Source organism: Podarcis melisellensis (assembly GCF_964234715.1).
Source record: "Podarcis melisellensis genome assembly, chromosome: 14".
NCBI classification, from domain to species: Eukaryota; Metazoa; Chordata; class Lepidosauria; order Squamata; family Lacertidae; genus Podarcis; species Podarcis melisellensis.
The window spans coordinates 8,862,049-8,876,593 of record NC_138546.1 but is presented as its reverse complement, the minus strand read 5'-3'; the positions used below and the strand labels follow the sequence as shown (position 1 = coordinate 8,876,593).

Sequence of the window (14,545 nt, the reverse complement as noted above, 5' to 3'; positions counted from 1 at the left end):
CGGTTCGACCAATGAGGAGGCGGCGAACGAGGCAGCGGAGGCGTGCCCTGGGAATCAAACGACAGCCAATGGGAAGCGGCGGCATCTCTGTGAGGGGAAAGCGAGAGCGGCGTCCGAGGCCCCGCCTCCCATAGAGCCCACGTCGCTCCCCGCCTCGTCCAATCAGCCGAAGCCGCGCTTGGAGGAGGCTCCCTCATTGTGGCGCCGCCAGGCGGCCTCCGAGCGGTAGAGGGCGCTGCGGGCGAGAGGAGCCGGGGGCCTTAGGCCGGAAAGGCACGCCAGAGGAAGGAAGCGCGGAGAGGGAGAGAGAGACGGAGAGGCAGAGAAAGGGGCCTGGCTCGTCGTGCCTCCGCCGCGCTGTCTTCGCCTCCTCAGCAGCAGCAGGAGCAGCTACGCGGCCTCCTGGCCTGAGGGAGCAGGTGAGGCCCGCGCCCCGAGGCAAGGGGAGGCCTTCACCGCCCGGCAAGGCCTGCGAGGGAGCGGGATGGTGGCGCGGCTCCGCCTCCCGCCTCGGGCCGGGGCTGGGGGCGGGGAGGTGGACGAGGCTCATGAGGAGCCCCCTTGTTGCTCTCTGGGAAGGGAAAGGGGTGCCTGTGGCCCCAGGGAAAGAGGGGGGCGGAGGAGGAGACAGGCCTTAAATAATGTCCAGATTTTGGGGGGGGACGACACACACGCTACGGGCGGTCTAGAAATAGAATAAATGATAATAATAATAAATAGCGGCACAAGCCTTCCTGAGGCTGGATCTTGCCCTTCCGGAGGCGCGCGCGACGTGGTACTCCTTGCTTTGACGGGTCGAGAAGAGGCTGCGTCGCGGGAGGTGGTTTGGGGCAGCGAGCCGGGATGGTGCTCGGCATTCCCGCGCGGAAGCTCAAATGCGGGCGAGGCCGAAGAACCTCCCCGAAGTCCCGTTGGCACCTTGGAGGCGAGATTGGTTTCCCGGGCGCGCGTATAGCGGGAGCTGTGGTTGCCGCCGATCCTCCTCTGCCTTGATGGTACCAGGAGGGCGTCTGGTTGAATGAGATTGATGCCTTGTCGGCCAAGTTCTTCTGGTGGCTGGCGATGCCGAAAGGAAGTTTGTTAAAAGGGGTGTACACGCGTGTGGAAGAACGCTAGTGGGAGTTTGCACGGCTGTTTGGCAGAAAGAGAATTGCTAGCCTACAGGCGCTTGTATGTCACTACTCCCATATGGAAGTGGTGTGAGTAACAGCCCGTGGAGGCGCTGGATCTTCAAGGAGGATGAACTTTTTAGGTTGCCGAAACTTCTACCTAAGCGACTGGCATAAAAGAGAGCAACGTAATAGTATTGGGTTGAATGCTTGAGTTTTCATCAGGAGCTCAAAACTGTTAGATTTAATAACAGGCACAGAAACTTTTGAAGTTTCTGTATGGCTGCTCTCTCTTGTTGTGGCTTCCATCCCACCCCTCTATTTCTCCCACCAGTTCGGTTTTTATGATTTCATGGTCTAGAAAGGTAGCTGTGGCTTGAATTGTGGGCAGATCTGAGATGTCTTGAGTCCCTTCCTTGGCATGGCCATATCTGCATTCCCTATTAGAAAGAAAGGTGTTAGTTGATGGCCCAATTCCTCTCATTTGTACTGTGCCTTTACTACTTGCTTGTTATTCTTTCGTCCTTGCTGATCCCATTTTTATTAACTCGTTACTGGAACCAATTCCCTCCTGTAAGACTAAATTGAAGAGAGATCTGTGTTCATGAGGACCCTTTGGGTTGTGGCACCCAAGTTTGAGCTCCGTGTCCTGTGAGACGCATCTGCCTCTCCACCCCACCTCCATGTGTTGTCATTTTGACAATCAGTTAAAACCCAGCTCCATTGTTTGGAATCATTTAATTCCCTCTTAACTGGTTATTACTTTGCTTCTGCAGGCTTACTTTTGCTGCTCAGGTTCTGTTTATTTTTAGCATGTATGTAAACTTAAATATCTTGTAATTGTAAATTTTTTATTGCGACACTTCATGTACTGTTTGGCCTTCCTCTAAGGTTGATTAGATTTCATTGGTGGACTTCTATCTCCAAGTACTTCATTTTGCTGCCTTTCTCACAGGCTTTAAGCAGACTATAAATACTGTTTTATTCCACCAAGCTTTTTATCTGTTTTATTGCTGGCCTCTTCCATATAATTTTGCCTGACATGTTTCCTTAGTTCATTGTTGCATTGCCTTAAATATGAGGTAGAAGTGAAATAAGTGTATTTATACTGCTGTGTGGGCACCTTTTGGCAGCAAGGCAACTTATGAACACCAGTAAGTTAAGTAAAATGAGGCCAGCATACTTCATGTGCTCTGGATTGTCCATATGTTGACAACAAAAGCATACTGAATTGTATAGGAAGCAAAACTGAAATAGAAACTGCTTTAGGAATTGCTGCACAATAAACTGAAGCTGTAAAAAATACTTTACTTTTCCCAGCTGTCAATCTTCTCTTTTAGCTCATTTTTTGATGCTGCTGTTCTCCATTAAAACTGAATATTCAGAGGCAGACCTTTCATGGGATTATTAGATTATTTTCCTATCTCAAAATGAGTGCAGTATCTTGAATCTTCCTACTGTACCTCAAGGCAGGTTTGCTGTCTAGAACTCTCCAGTCAATTTTAAAATGGATATAATATATAAGAGAGACTTCTGTGTACCTCAAGCAGCTTATTCTGCCCTCGTGGGCTGATCAGTGGTGGTTTCAGCCTTAAACAGTATAAAATAATGTCATATGTCTGAACCACATGACAATACAAAAGCGTTTCTGCACTTTAAAAAAGAACAGTATAAAATAGTAACTCTGAGGAAGTTTTTTGTGCTCTCACATTTTTCTCATAACAGTTTCAGTTTTATGTTGCAGCAATTGGAATTATTATTATTTGGTTTCTAGCCAAAAGAATCCTAGAGTCTAGTGGCATTTTAGCAACTAACACATTTATTGTAATAAGAAGTTTCTGTGGGGCAGAATTCGCTTCCACTGATGCATGAAGTGGTTTGCCTAACTGATTTCATACACTATGGCAGGGATGAGAAACCTACTGGACTCCACCTCCCATCAGCCCCAGCCAGCAAAAGGCATTGTAGTCCTGTGTTTGGAGGAACACAGGTTTCCTGCCCCATGCACAACCACAGCTTTAGCGGGACCTTGGAAATGTGAGAGGTTAGTTTATGATTGCCACGAAGAGTGACATTTTAGAAGGTTGCCTAATTCAGTGTTGACACCAATTTACTGAGGGATAAAACACAAAATTGGTACCTTCTGGTGCACCATTCTAACTTCTTTGCCCCTGCTCTTCTCTTGTTCTAATTTGGTAACAGGTCGCTTGCATCAAAACATTCCCTTTGTCAGGCATAGTTCCTCTCTCTTGATAGTTAACAGGGTTATACAGGGCCCCCCTTCTAAATTTGTTTTTGCAATAATAGAATAAAAAGTGACTCTTCTCAATGTGCTGGTGCCGCTCTTTGTTGTGATTGTTTGCCTAGGATTTGTCAATGATTTTATAATTGCAAGCACAATAATTCTATACAGGGGATTGTAGCAGCCCATCTAGTAGTTGAGAGTCTGGTGTTTACTGTTGCCTGCCTTCTTCCATGAAGCCTCAGCATGAGGAATTCCAGTGCAGTTCTAAGAAACAGCTCAGAATTCTTGTGATGTGTGCAGAAAAGCAGGTGTGGGATTTCTGAGTATCTACTAATCATTTCTAATTCAATCAGTTGACAATGATGGCTCCATTTGGTACAGACTGCTTTGGAAGTTAATTTGGAACTGAGACTGCTGTCAATTCCTGACAAGTCAGTTCTTACCCTAAGCTTGAAAGTCCGAATTTCTATCCAAACCAGATATGTATAATTGCAGATAATTCTTTCTCTCTAAAATCAGTGTTTCTACCCCTTGCCCTCCTTTAGCTACCATAAAAAATCCCACACACACTTTTAAACCTGGCTATCCTATTTATTTTATTTTATGAAATGGATTTAAATTTTGTGACTTTTAATTTTTTACTTATATTGCACATATTTTTAGAAACACATACATCCCCCTCCCTAAGATCTTCATACACCAACCAATTTAGAAACACTGCTTTATAATGATTCATTCCATTGTGCTACTACTTATGGCTGCATTTCAGAAATATTTCATTGGCCCAGTTTTCATGTACACCAAATTTAATGGTTTGTTCTTTCCTTACTAATGGGGAGAGTCTGAGTCTGCTGGGGACAGTTTACTGTTTCTACCTGTAGGTCCTCACTGAGAGGTCTTTTTCCTTTCCCACCCCTCCAGGTACTACTGAAGAGCATACTTGGGTAGAGGCAGTGGGGTGCATTCTGAGTCTGCTTACTAATGTAGTTTGTTTAGAATGAAACAAATCATAATCCCTGGTTTGATATAATGATAAGCCATGTATTGTGCGTTGTTTCTTTTGTGTGCTTGTAAGAAGGAACAAAGAAACCAAAGTTGTCATTAACTTGGTTATATTGTGATGTGCAAGGAGACCATACCAATCTCTTGTTGATCATTCTGGAACTGTCTGCTATGTTGTTGCTTTCGTGCATTGGGGGGGAAATAATTACATGAGATTTAATTGATTTTTGTCCAATGGACAGTTCTGGAATCTTTTTTTTAACCAGTTTGGTGTATCTGTATCTATGTGCTGTTGGGTGGTGTCATGTGTTAAGCCGAATTCCTTTTAAATGTTATCTACTTATATTTTGTGAACACATAAGCTGTATTCAGATGTAAAGGTAAACCATGATTTAGTGTGACAACAAGCCTAGGCTTTCTGCATGGAGGAGATTAACTGCAGTTGAACATATCTTCTGACCACAAACTATGGTTAATGGATTTTATTAACAATGGTTTGAAGTTGCTTTGCTTTTTTTCTTTTTCTTTTTCTAATTGCAGTTAAATTAACCACAGGTCTTCGGAATTTGAGCAACATGGCAAACTGTGGTCACTCAGAAATTGCAGTGAAAGCTTCCACATTCTTTCTTGCAGCCGTGCCTGAAGAGGAAGGGTGTGGAGGGAAGCACTTAAGCTCAGGAGAGAGGCTAGGCTAATTTCTGTAACACCAAACTTTGGTTTAGTGAACTAACCTATAGCCTGTATTTTTCAGAGATTACAATTGTTCTTCTCGTCCATAAATTACTCCCAACAGCTTGATATACAAGCCAACGACCCGCTGTCATTTCTGTTGCAGAAGCTGCACGCTGAAGAATTGGGTGTTCATGATAACATGTCCAATGTTTCCGTGGATAGAAGCATCAGACTGCAGGAGATTAAGAAAGGGCTGCAGTTTATACAGTAAGACCTGGGTGACTGGAAACCTGTGTGGTGGATGGGTTATGTTTGGTTGGTAGCATTGGTTTAAATTAACATGATGCTTTAGAAAAGGGGGGTTGTCATATCAAACAATTAGCGAGCTTTGCCCTTTCAGAATAAACACATGAGCAGCGCAATGCTTGAAACTGGCTGTGTCCCATGTGGCTTTGAGAAGAATGCTCCTTAGGTTGCAATCACGTGCTCACTTACTTGGGAATAAACCTGTCGGACCCAGTGCGACTGAACGTCTGAGTGAAGATGTAGAGGATTGTGCTGTCTGTCTTGGTTTGTCCAGGCTCAGCAGTATCACTGTAGGCTGTACCATGTTTCCATCTCCTTTCCATTTTTTTTTTGGAGGGGGGAGAGGGTTTGGGTGTAAAGAAATTAAAATTTTCAAGTGCAAAGGTAGTTTTTCTCTGCACATGCAGAGGGATGCAGAAAAGCCTTCTCCACAGGCTCAAGGGGGCTCTCCCAGTTTGTATTAAATTGTGGGCCCCTGTCAGAGAGACATGCTCCCCCTTCAGCCAGAGCAGCAGCTCATGCCCTGGAGCATGTTACTAAAGAGCATCTCTGCTTTGAGGAAAGCTCCCTTTCAGTCTTTTTCAACGTTATCCCTATGGTCAGGGTTATTTAAGCCATATGCTGTTCTCAAGCAGCCACTGAGGTCAGTTCCTGATGCTTCAGTCAATATATGACAGGGATGAAAATCCACAGTTGAGGTCTTGAGGTTTGGCATCTCAGCCCTCTGAGTTTTGTCCTCTTTCTTCTCTTTTTCTCTTAAACACATTCTAAAATAGCTTGATTGTCTAACATAGGTGTGACCCTTCAGATGTTGCTTAACTACATTTCCCATCATCCCTAGGCATTGGCCATGCTTGTGGGGACTGATGAGAGTTGTAGTTCAGCAGTATCTGAACCCACCTGGACCCTTCAATCATCATCTGAGGCCATTCTTCATGTGCCTCCTCCATAAGAGGTCCGGAGGGTGACAACATGAGAACGGGCCTTTTCTGCAGTGGCTTCCCATTTGTGGAATGCTCTCCCCTAGGGGGCTTACCTGACCGTCACCGTATTTTTCGCTCTATAAGACGCAGCAGACCATAAAACGCACCTAGTTTTTGGAGGAGGAAAACAAGGGAAAAAAAATATTCTGAATCCCAGAAGCCAGAACAGCGCAGCGCTCCCTCTCGATGTTCTGGCTTCTGGGATAGCTGCGCAGCCTGCATTCGCTCCATAAGACGCACACACATCTCCCCTTACTTTTTAGGAGGGAAAAAGTGTGTCTTATAGAACGAAAAATACGGTACATATCTTTAGGCACCAGGCAAAGACATCCATGTTCCCCCAGGCCTTTGGCTAATTAAACAATCTATGGCCTTTTCAACTCTGTGTGTGTATGTGTGAGGATGTTGTTTTTGGTTGTTATTGTAGTATGTATTTTTGTGTTTTTACATTGTAAACCGCCCTGTGATCTTCAGATGAAGGGCAGTATAGAATTTTAATTAATTAATTACTAATGATATTCTGGAGGGCCACAGGTTCTCCACGTCTGATTTAACGTAAAATACTTCTGTGTGTATGTAAATATTTTATTTTCAAGTGTCAAGAACACCTCACGTACATTATCTTAGTAGCCCTTTCCATAATAGTGTCCATAGGTAGGACACTATTATTGGGTGTAAGCCCTCAGACCAAGAGGATAGTGTTTTGCTTAAGAGTGCATGGCTGAGATGAGATCTGCAATGGGCATTTCCTGACTTGAAGGTCACACTCTTAGCCAATAGTCTTAACTCTGGGCTGAATGATTTCTACAGCATTTTTGAGCTATGCAGAGCTTTCCAGACCTTGTCGTCCAAAGCAGATGCTGCACTTAAAGGTACTTTTAAAAAATAGTCTGCTGCTCTTCAGGACCCAGTTTGCCACTGGCAAGAACTTATGTGACTTTTGCAGTGGATTCCAGAGTGTAGCTATGATAATTGGTTGCATTTTAAAAGCTTCACAGTCTTCTGATCCATTAGCCTAACTGATCAATTAAGGGATAAACTCTGGACTCTGCAGATTGCCGGAAACTGAGCCCAGAAGAGGATTTAAGTTGCAGAGACTAGAAAGTCAGTTGATGAGAAATACATTACCTTTAAGAATGGAAACATTTATGTATTACCATTCCTATAGCTGACTGGCAAGTTTTTTGAATGTGTAAACCTCTCTTTGAACAAGACCTGGGTAAGATTTGACTCTCTGTTTGTATTTTACTCTCTCTCTCTCTTCCCACCCCCCAGGTCTACTTTACCTTACCCAGGGACTCAAGAACAATATGAGGTAATGGTGCTCGTTTATGAACTTCTCTACCAGAGACATAAGGGACTCTGCAGTGGGTGGGAGTCATTACTTTCTTTGGACTTGTAAAACGTGATTTAAATTCTTCCTGTATTGTTTGGTTATGCTTGGTGAAAAACATCACTATTCCAGTTTGATGTGAGGCAGCTCACTGAGAGAGAGGTAATCCAGAACACGACGGTGAGGATAGCAATATACCTCTCGCTGTGATGTAGAAAATAGGCAATAAATGTCAAAGGTTTGGTTTATTGCTCCGCTCACCACTGCAGGGAATTTGGCCTTGTTCTGCCAAAGGTTCCCTTCCTCTAGTGTGTTGCCTTTCTTCTGTCCTGGAACCTGAAGTCACTTCTCCTAAACCAGGGGTTGGCAAACCACAAGCGGCCTGCGAGGGTAGTTAACCAGCCCCCGAGCCGCCACCCCCGACTGAGCTGCCCACTCAGTCCCTGCACTCTGTGTTAAACCGGTGCAGCGCGGTGTGGGGACTCGCTTCTGTGGCGCCGGAAACCGCATCTGCGCATGCACAGACGCCAGAAATCGCAGCTGTGTGTGCTCATGCGCATGCGCGATCCGGCCCATGGAGGGATCTCCGCTGGAGTGAACCGGCCCAGGCAAGGTAAACCTTGCCGACCCCTGTCCTAAACCATGGGAGAGGCCCTGAGCCTGAGCCTGTGCTGTTGTTTTTACCTTTTTAATCTCCTGGCTTTTTTTTGCTCGACTGCTTTGTCAGCAGTTCCTGCTAAGGGACTTCAGTCGTAATTGCATCAGAAGGGGCTGGTAAACAGCTGGTGCTGCTTGAAAAAAAAGACAGCTAGTCCCACTTTAGAAGGTGACTATTGCATTTTCGAACATATGAATCTGCCTAGGAGCACGTAACGCAAAATTGTGAAATGTTCTCTTTGCAGAGGCGTGTCTAGCATCTTTATTCTACAGCTTACCCTCACCTTTGATAGTTAAGGTGTTTTGTTTTGGGGGACCAACCTCCCTTGTATAATCTGTATAGTTTTGTCTTGTTTTTGTTTGGATTGCTTTTTTATAATTGTGTTATTGTACTGTTGTAACCTGCCCTTGGGACCTCATAGTACAGGGCAGGTAAGAAATCTAATAAATTCATTTTCTTTTAAAAAATGTGTTTCAGATATTTATACGAGAGCTTGTTAAAAATCTGTTTAATGAAGGGAACGATGAGTACCGTGAAGGCAAGTGGGAAGGATCGCTGAACCACTACTCAGAAGCCTTAAACATAGCAGATTATGCCAATTCTGAAGGGATTCACATTTCTGACAAAATATTAGAGAAGCTGCATGTTAATCGCATAGCATGTTATTCAAAGAAGGTGAGTGGTGTGTGGACACCAGAAGGGTGGAAAAGAATTTTTTTTATTAATAAGTGCTGTATTAAGAAACTGGGTAGATATTTCCAAGCCTGGTCAAGAGCTGAATTTCCTTTCTGAAAAGCTATTGAGGGATGGTTGGTCAGCAGCTTAAGGCAGTGTTTTTCAGCCTTTTTTTGGGCAAAGGCACACTTGTTTCATGAAAAAAATCACGAGGCACACCACCATTAGAAAATGTTTAAAAAATTAACTCTGTGCCTATATTGACTATATATAAAGTAATTCTCTTGAATAGGAATCAAATGAACACAAATAAAGTATTTTATAATTACTTTATTATGAAATAGTAAGTAAACAGAAATATGAAAAATTATAAAATACTTTATTTTTAAATCTTTCGAATTTTTCAATTTTTCCCACGGCACACCAGGCAGCATCTCGCGGCACACTAGTGTGCCGCGGAACAGTGGTTGAAAAACACTGGCTTAAGGAACCACTTGTCACAGAGGCTTAATTTTTATTTTTATTTTGCATCTAGTTTAACCTATCGGGGACCACGTGGTACCTCTCTGGGAGCTGGATTTTAACTTATGATCCAGCCCAGGAATATAGCTTTGATACTGAAAGCTGTCAGATTCTTTCTTCATACTTAACTGCTAAGTGATGGAGGTGGAAAGCTTAGCTGGGGTTTCACAACATGAAATACCACTTATATTTTTGTGATCAGAAGAACTCAGAGATCCAGCATATCAGTAGTTCATTTCCCTCCCTGGTCTTCCACATGTTGCCACCCTATGCACCACCTAAAACAGGTGTGGGGAACCATTTGTCCTCCAGATGTTCTCAAACTACAACTCCCATCACTCTTGGCCATTGGCTGATGGGAGTTGTAGTTCAGCATCACCCAGAGAGCCAGAGGTTCCCCAGCCCTGGTCTAGAAAATAGTATGTGGTATATTAAGTGTGTTTCTCCCCCGTCCCCTGGTAACACTGCCCCAGACGCAATTTCATTTCTTCAGTCCTCAATTCTAATAGTGAATCTAAGCCTGTTTGTTTGTTGCAGGGCTTGCATGATAAAGTTTTGGAAGATTGTGGGATAGTTTTAAAACTGAACGAAAACAATTTCAGAGCTCTCTACCGGAAATCTAAAGCCTTAAAAGAATTGGGAAGATACAAGGAGGCCTATGATGCAGTTGCTAAGTGCTCTCTCGCAGTGCCGCAAGTAAGCAGATCACGTACTGTGTTGGCAAATGAAATGGCATTCAGTGGTCATTGCCTGTGTTGTGGGAACAATGCGCAGTGGAATATTTTTCCTGGGTGTTGCCCTACTAGGGAAGCTTGGGAGTTTGTTCATAGACTTTTAGCGTAGCAGTAATCCAGTAAGTATGGCCGGCCATCAAGCACCTCACACTTAGCCTTTGGTGAGTGTATGATGTCATGTGCTCCCCCCCTGTAGAATCCTGAGACAGAGGTTGCAGGCAAAGTCTTGATCACGTGCCAGTGAGTAAGGGTGGGGGTATTTATGGGTTACACTGCTGCATGAAAAACTTGAGAACCTTTCTATGCAGAAGTTCCTTAGATTGGATTATCTTTTTCTAAAAACAGGACGAAAGTGTAATAAAATTAACCCAAGAACTTGCTCAGAAACTTGGATTAAAAATAAGAAAAGCCTACGTTAGAGCAAAAGTAAGTAGAAGCATTTTTTACATACTGGTTTTGTAAGCTTTCTCTTCTGTGTTGGTTATTTATGATGGTATGCTTAATTGCAGCCTTCCCCAAACCCTGTTTCCGGAGAAGTATCAAGTAAGGTAAGGTATTGTGCCTTCCATGTGTGAAGTGAGTTCATTTTCCTGTCCGTACATTGAAAATGTGACTCTTAAAAAGAGATATACGATTCCCCTTAATCTTACAAGTATTTGGGTTAGAGCCAACGCTGTTGAACAGTGCAAAAATGATTTTGATGTAAGCTTTGATTTGGTGTAAGCATGCAGAGTAAATGGCCTTTGGGTTCCTAGTAGCCTGTGCGCTTGCGTTTTTAAAAGAAAAATGCCTGCCTGAGGCATTTGCTGTGCAAACATCCTGATGACAGATATTTTGCTTGCTTGCAGAGTTCAAATACTTCTATAGAAGATATTGAATCAGGTGAGGCTTCCTGGATTTAAAGGGGAATGTTATATAAAAGTTCTGCTTTCAACGTGGTCAGATTTCGTTTCAGACAGCTCTCGGGAGCTGTGTCCTGCCTGCTTTTTCTTTGTTTGGGAATCTCCATGGCAGTTAGCCTTTCGTTTTCCATTGTGAGGGAGAAACCCTTGCATCCTCCCAGCTTGTACATTGTCTTCCAGATAGGCAAGCAGGTTGCTGCCGATCCCCTGATGATTGGCTGAAACATACGAGACGTTCTCTGTCTCTGAATGCACCTGCCAAATGCATAGGCATTTGTTCCTTGAGATGTTCCCCCTTGCAGTTCAACATGTGTTGCTCAAATGTCTGCGTTCTCTCAAGCGCTAGCCAAGCTTGCCCTGGGAGCCTGGCCACCTAAACAATGTGGGCCTTTGCCTCTGTTCTGGGGGAAGACATTCACATGTTGCACTTCTTTCTCATTCATAAAAAGTCACCCTCTTTTCCTCTTTTAGGGCCTTGGAAATTACTCCCTAGCTGAGGCAGAGGGGTTCAGAAGAGTTTTGCAATTTAAGCTCTCTGCGTGTTTGATGATTGCCAGTGTTTTCCATGAATGGTTGAAAATTGGCATGACACGTGGGGTGGGACACTTTGACTGTTGCTGGGGGCAGAGAGAGAAGCAGCCTGGGGTCAGGTTGGCCTTTAGTCCACAGGTCAGGGCCATGTCATGGGGGTTCAGAAAGGAGGCGGTAGCAATGGTGTCTTGTGCCCATTGGCTATGGCAGAAGGCAGGGAGGAAAACATTAGGTGGAGCCAGAGTTAATGACAGGCAGAGCCAGTTAATTTTAGCTTTGCCCTTCCCCCTTAGTACTACCAGGGCAACACTGAGACTAATGAGGAGGAAGCTGAAAGTCAGCACCCCCCATGGATTCTTCATTGAAGGCATACAGGAGAGGGCAGGTTGAGGTTGGTGGGATAGTGACCCATTTGCTCTCATGGACCAGCTTCCATTGGTAGACAGCTTCCAAAGCTTTTTTTTTTCCTTTCTGTGTCTCCTTTGGGAGATTTGCCTCCATCCCTGAGAATCCCTGTTCTAAGATGCCTCTCTTCCCCGATCGAAATCTGTTTCAGATTTTTCCAATTGGAAGGAAAAGATTCTTTCTTCCTCCTCCTCCCCTTCCAGTTTTACACCTGAAGTTTCAAGTGATCTGTCTCCATTGCCAATGGCGTCTCTGATCACCCTTCCAGCCGAGAAGAGTTCACTCGCTGCCACCTCTCTGGCAAATGGAGGATCTTTCATTGTACCTGAAGTCTGTTTAGACTGCATGGATGGAGATGATATAATTGGAGATGAGCTAGATGAGTTGCTTGATTCTGTTTCTGATTCTGGGGAAAGTGTCATGGTGAGTCGGCTTCCATTTATTCTTATAAAAACAATGGAAGAAACACGGTGCTATACTCATGTGTTGCTGTTTCCAGGACTGCAGCCTTAAATTGTGATACCTTGAGACTGATGTGCCTCTAAGTGTGTCAGTAGAGCAAGAGGTTTGGTATTAAAAATTACTTAAGCTTAAGTACCGTAGATTCCGGCGTATTAGGCAACTGGGCGTATTAGACGACCCCCTCAAATTGGCAGCTGCAATTTGGGGGTTTGTCTTATAAGCCCAGTTGCCCAATACGCTGGGCAGCAACAGGGGCGGGCTCAGCTCTGCGTCGGGAGAAAGCTGCTTTGGAGCCGCCGCCGCAGTGGGGGGCGGGCTCAGCTCCATGCCGCCCATACCCGGAGTATAAGGCGACCGCCGACTTTGGAGAAGATTTTCCGGGGTTCAAAAGTCGCCTTATACGCCGGAATCTACAGTATTAATCTCGCTGTATTTTGAGGCTGCTTTGTACAAAGATAGTGTTTTACAGCATGTTTTAAAGGAGTGCTGCTGACTCCCCCTAGTCCTATTGTTGCTGTTGCCATTTATTGAAGCATGAATTCATAAATATTTGCAAGTTTAGGACCTTGGGTAGCAATATTAGTCTTGCAAGAGTTCTGGACTTGCATGCCTCTTTACATTGGTCTGTTGGAGACGTTCTGCATTTCAGTTTTGCCACAGGGCACTTCCTCCTTGACATGACCTTAAATGTAATCATAGTGCTGGATGATCTAGCCCAGAATTGTCTGCTCTAACTGGCAGCAGCTCTCTGGGGTCACAGATCTTTTATAGAATATGCTATTTGGAATCTTCTAAGCAGATGAATTCAGGGACAGGTCTTTTGTCATTGTGGGGAAGGGAAGAATTCTACCACTTTGCCTGGAATATGGGTGTAAGAATCTGGTTTATACAGAGTAAGGGCTTTGATGTTTTCAGCCTAAAGTTTTCTACTGATTGGCAGCAGTTCTCCTAGGTCTTTGGCAGAGGAGGGTCTTCTACAAATCCTGCTATCTGTATTTTTTAAAATTGGAGTATGCTAGAGATTGAGTCTTGGACTCTCTGCATGCGAAGCAATTGCTCTGCCCATTGATATCATGAACAGGAACTCATGTTGGTGCCACTCCTGTTGTGACCTTCCTCACTCCCAGCCATGGCAGCCAGCAGATGCCAATTCCCACGATGAAAATAATTCCATGTATAGACCAGCTCTAGCACTACTTCAACAGAGAAGGCTTAAAACAAAAACCAGATCACTAAAAGTGAAAGGTCGGCTACCTGCATTTAGTAGCAAATAACTTTCTTCTCTCTTCCTAGCCCAGCACGGTTGTCCGAGGAGCCATCCCAGCAGCCACCATGGCTCCCAGCATACCTTTCTCTACGCCTTTGCTCGGGACATTGTCAGTTGGGCCTGGATTTGTTCCTGCCGCCTCTTTTTCAGAAATGTATTCCCAGCCTTTGGTTTCTGGCCTGGACAGCTTTTGTTCCTCTTTAACTACTTTCTCAATCAGTGATTCCAAAAGAGGTAAGGCTAGGCTTAATTCACCAAACCCTGTTAGGTGAAGCCTGTATAATCTAAGCAGCCTTTGTCTTACTAAGAAATAGTAGAACATAGTGCCGTGGGGCTCATTGGACCCAGTGTCCATAATTTCTGATATAGCAGAATGCTTTGCAATCTCTTCTTCCTAACAGAATTGTGAAGTAGTTCACTGTTGTTGCCATTTTGGATTGGGAGCAGAGGAATCTGCCTTTTACTGAGTTAGACCATTGGCCCATCTAGCTCTGTATTCTCTACCCTGACTGGCAGCAGCTCAGGTTGAGGTCTCTCCCAGCCCTCCCTGGAGATGCAAGAGATTGAACCCCAGGACCTTCTGCATGCTAGGTAGATGCTTCACCACTGAGTGCAATTTTTCCCATTAAAGAAACTAAAGTTGAAAGATGGTGGCTTCCATGTAAGGGGCCTCATACTTTTGCATGGAGGTAGCTGCTGACTTCAGTGCTTCTTAAACTTCTGATAGCCTCTGTGGACT

General features: G+C 44.5%; 1 protein-coding gene across 2 annotated transcripts in view; it reads left to right on the top strand.

The window, feature by feature from the left end:
- The first annotated feature begins 266 nt into the window (after nt 1-266).
- Nucleotides 267-14,545, top strand: part of ZC3H7A (zinc finger CCCH-type containing 7A) — a 32,126-nt gene continuing 17,847 nt past the window's right edge. The window contains exons 1-10 of one of the 2 annotated variants that reach the window (XM_081889106.1): nt 267-419; nt 5,192-5,295; nt 7,593-7,632; nt 8,786-8,983; nt 10,043-10,201; nt 10,585-10,665; nt 10,749-10,787; nt 11,088-11,121; nt 12,229-12,500; nt 13,833-14,040. In XM_081889106.1, coding sequence (XP_081745232.1) covers nt 5,228-5,295; nt 7,593-7,632; nt 8,786-8,983; nt 10,043-10,201; nt 10,585-10,665; nt 10,749-10,787; nt 11,088-11,121; nt 12,229-12,500; nt 13,833-14,040 — 1,099 coding nt within the window. In that variant the 5' untranslated portion in view covers nt 267-419; nt 5,192-5,227. The remainder of the gene's footprint in view (nt 420-5,191; nt 5,296-7,592; nt 7,633-8,785; nt 8,984-10,042; nt 10,202-10,584; nt 10,666-10,748; nt 10,788-11,087; nt 11,122-12,228; nt 12,501-13,832; nt 14,041-14,545) is intronic. The other variant, XM_081889105.1, reaches the window with a different exon arrangement.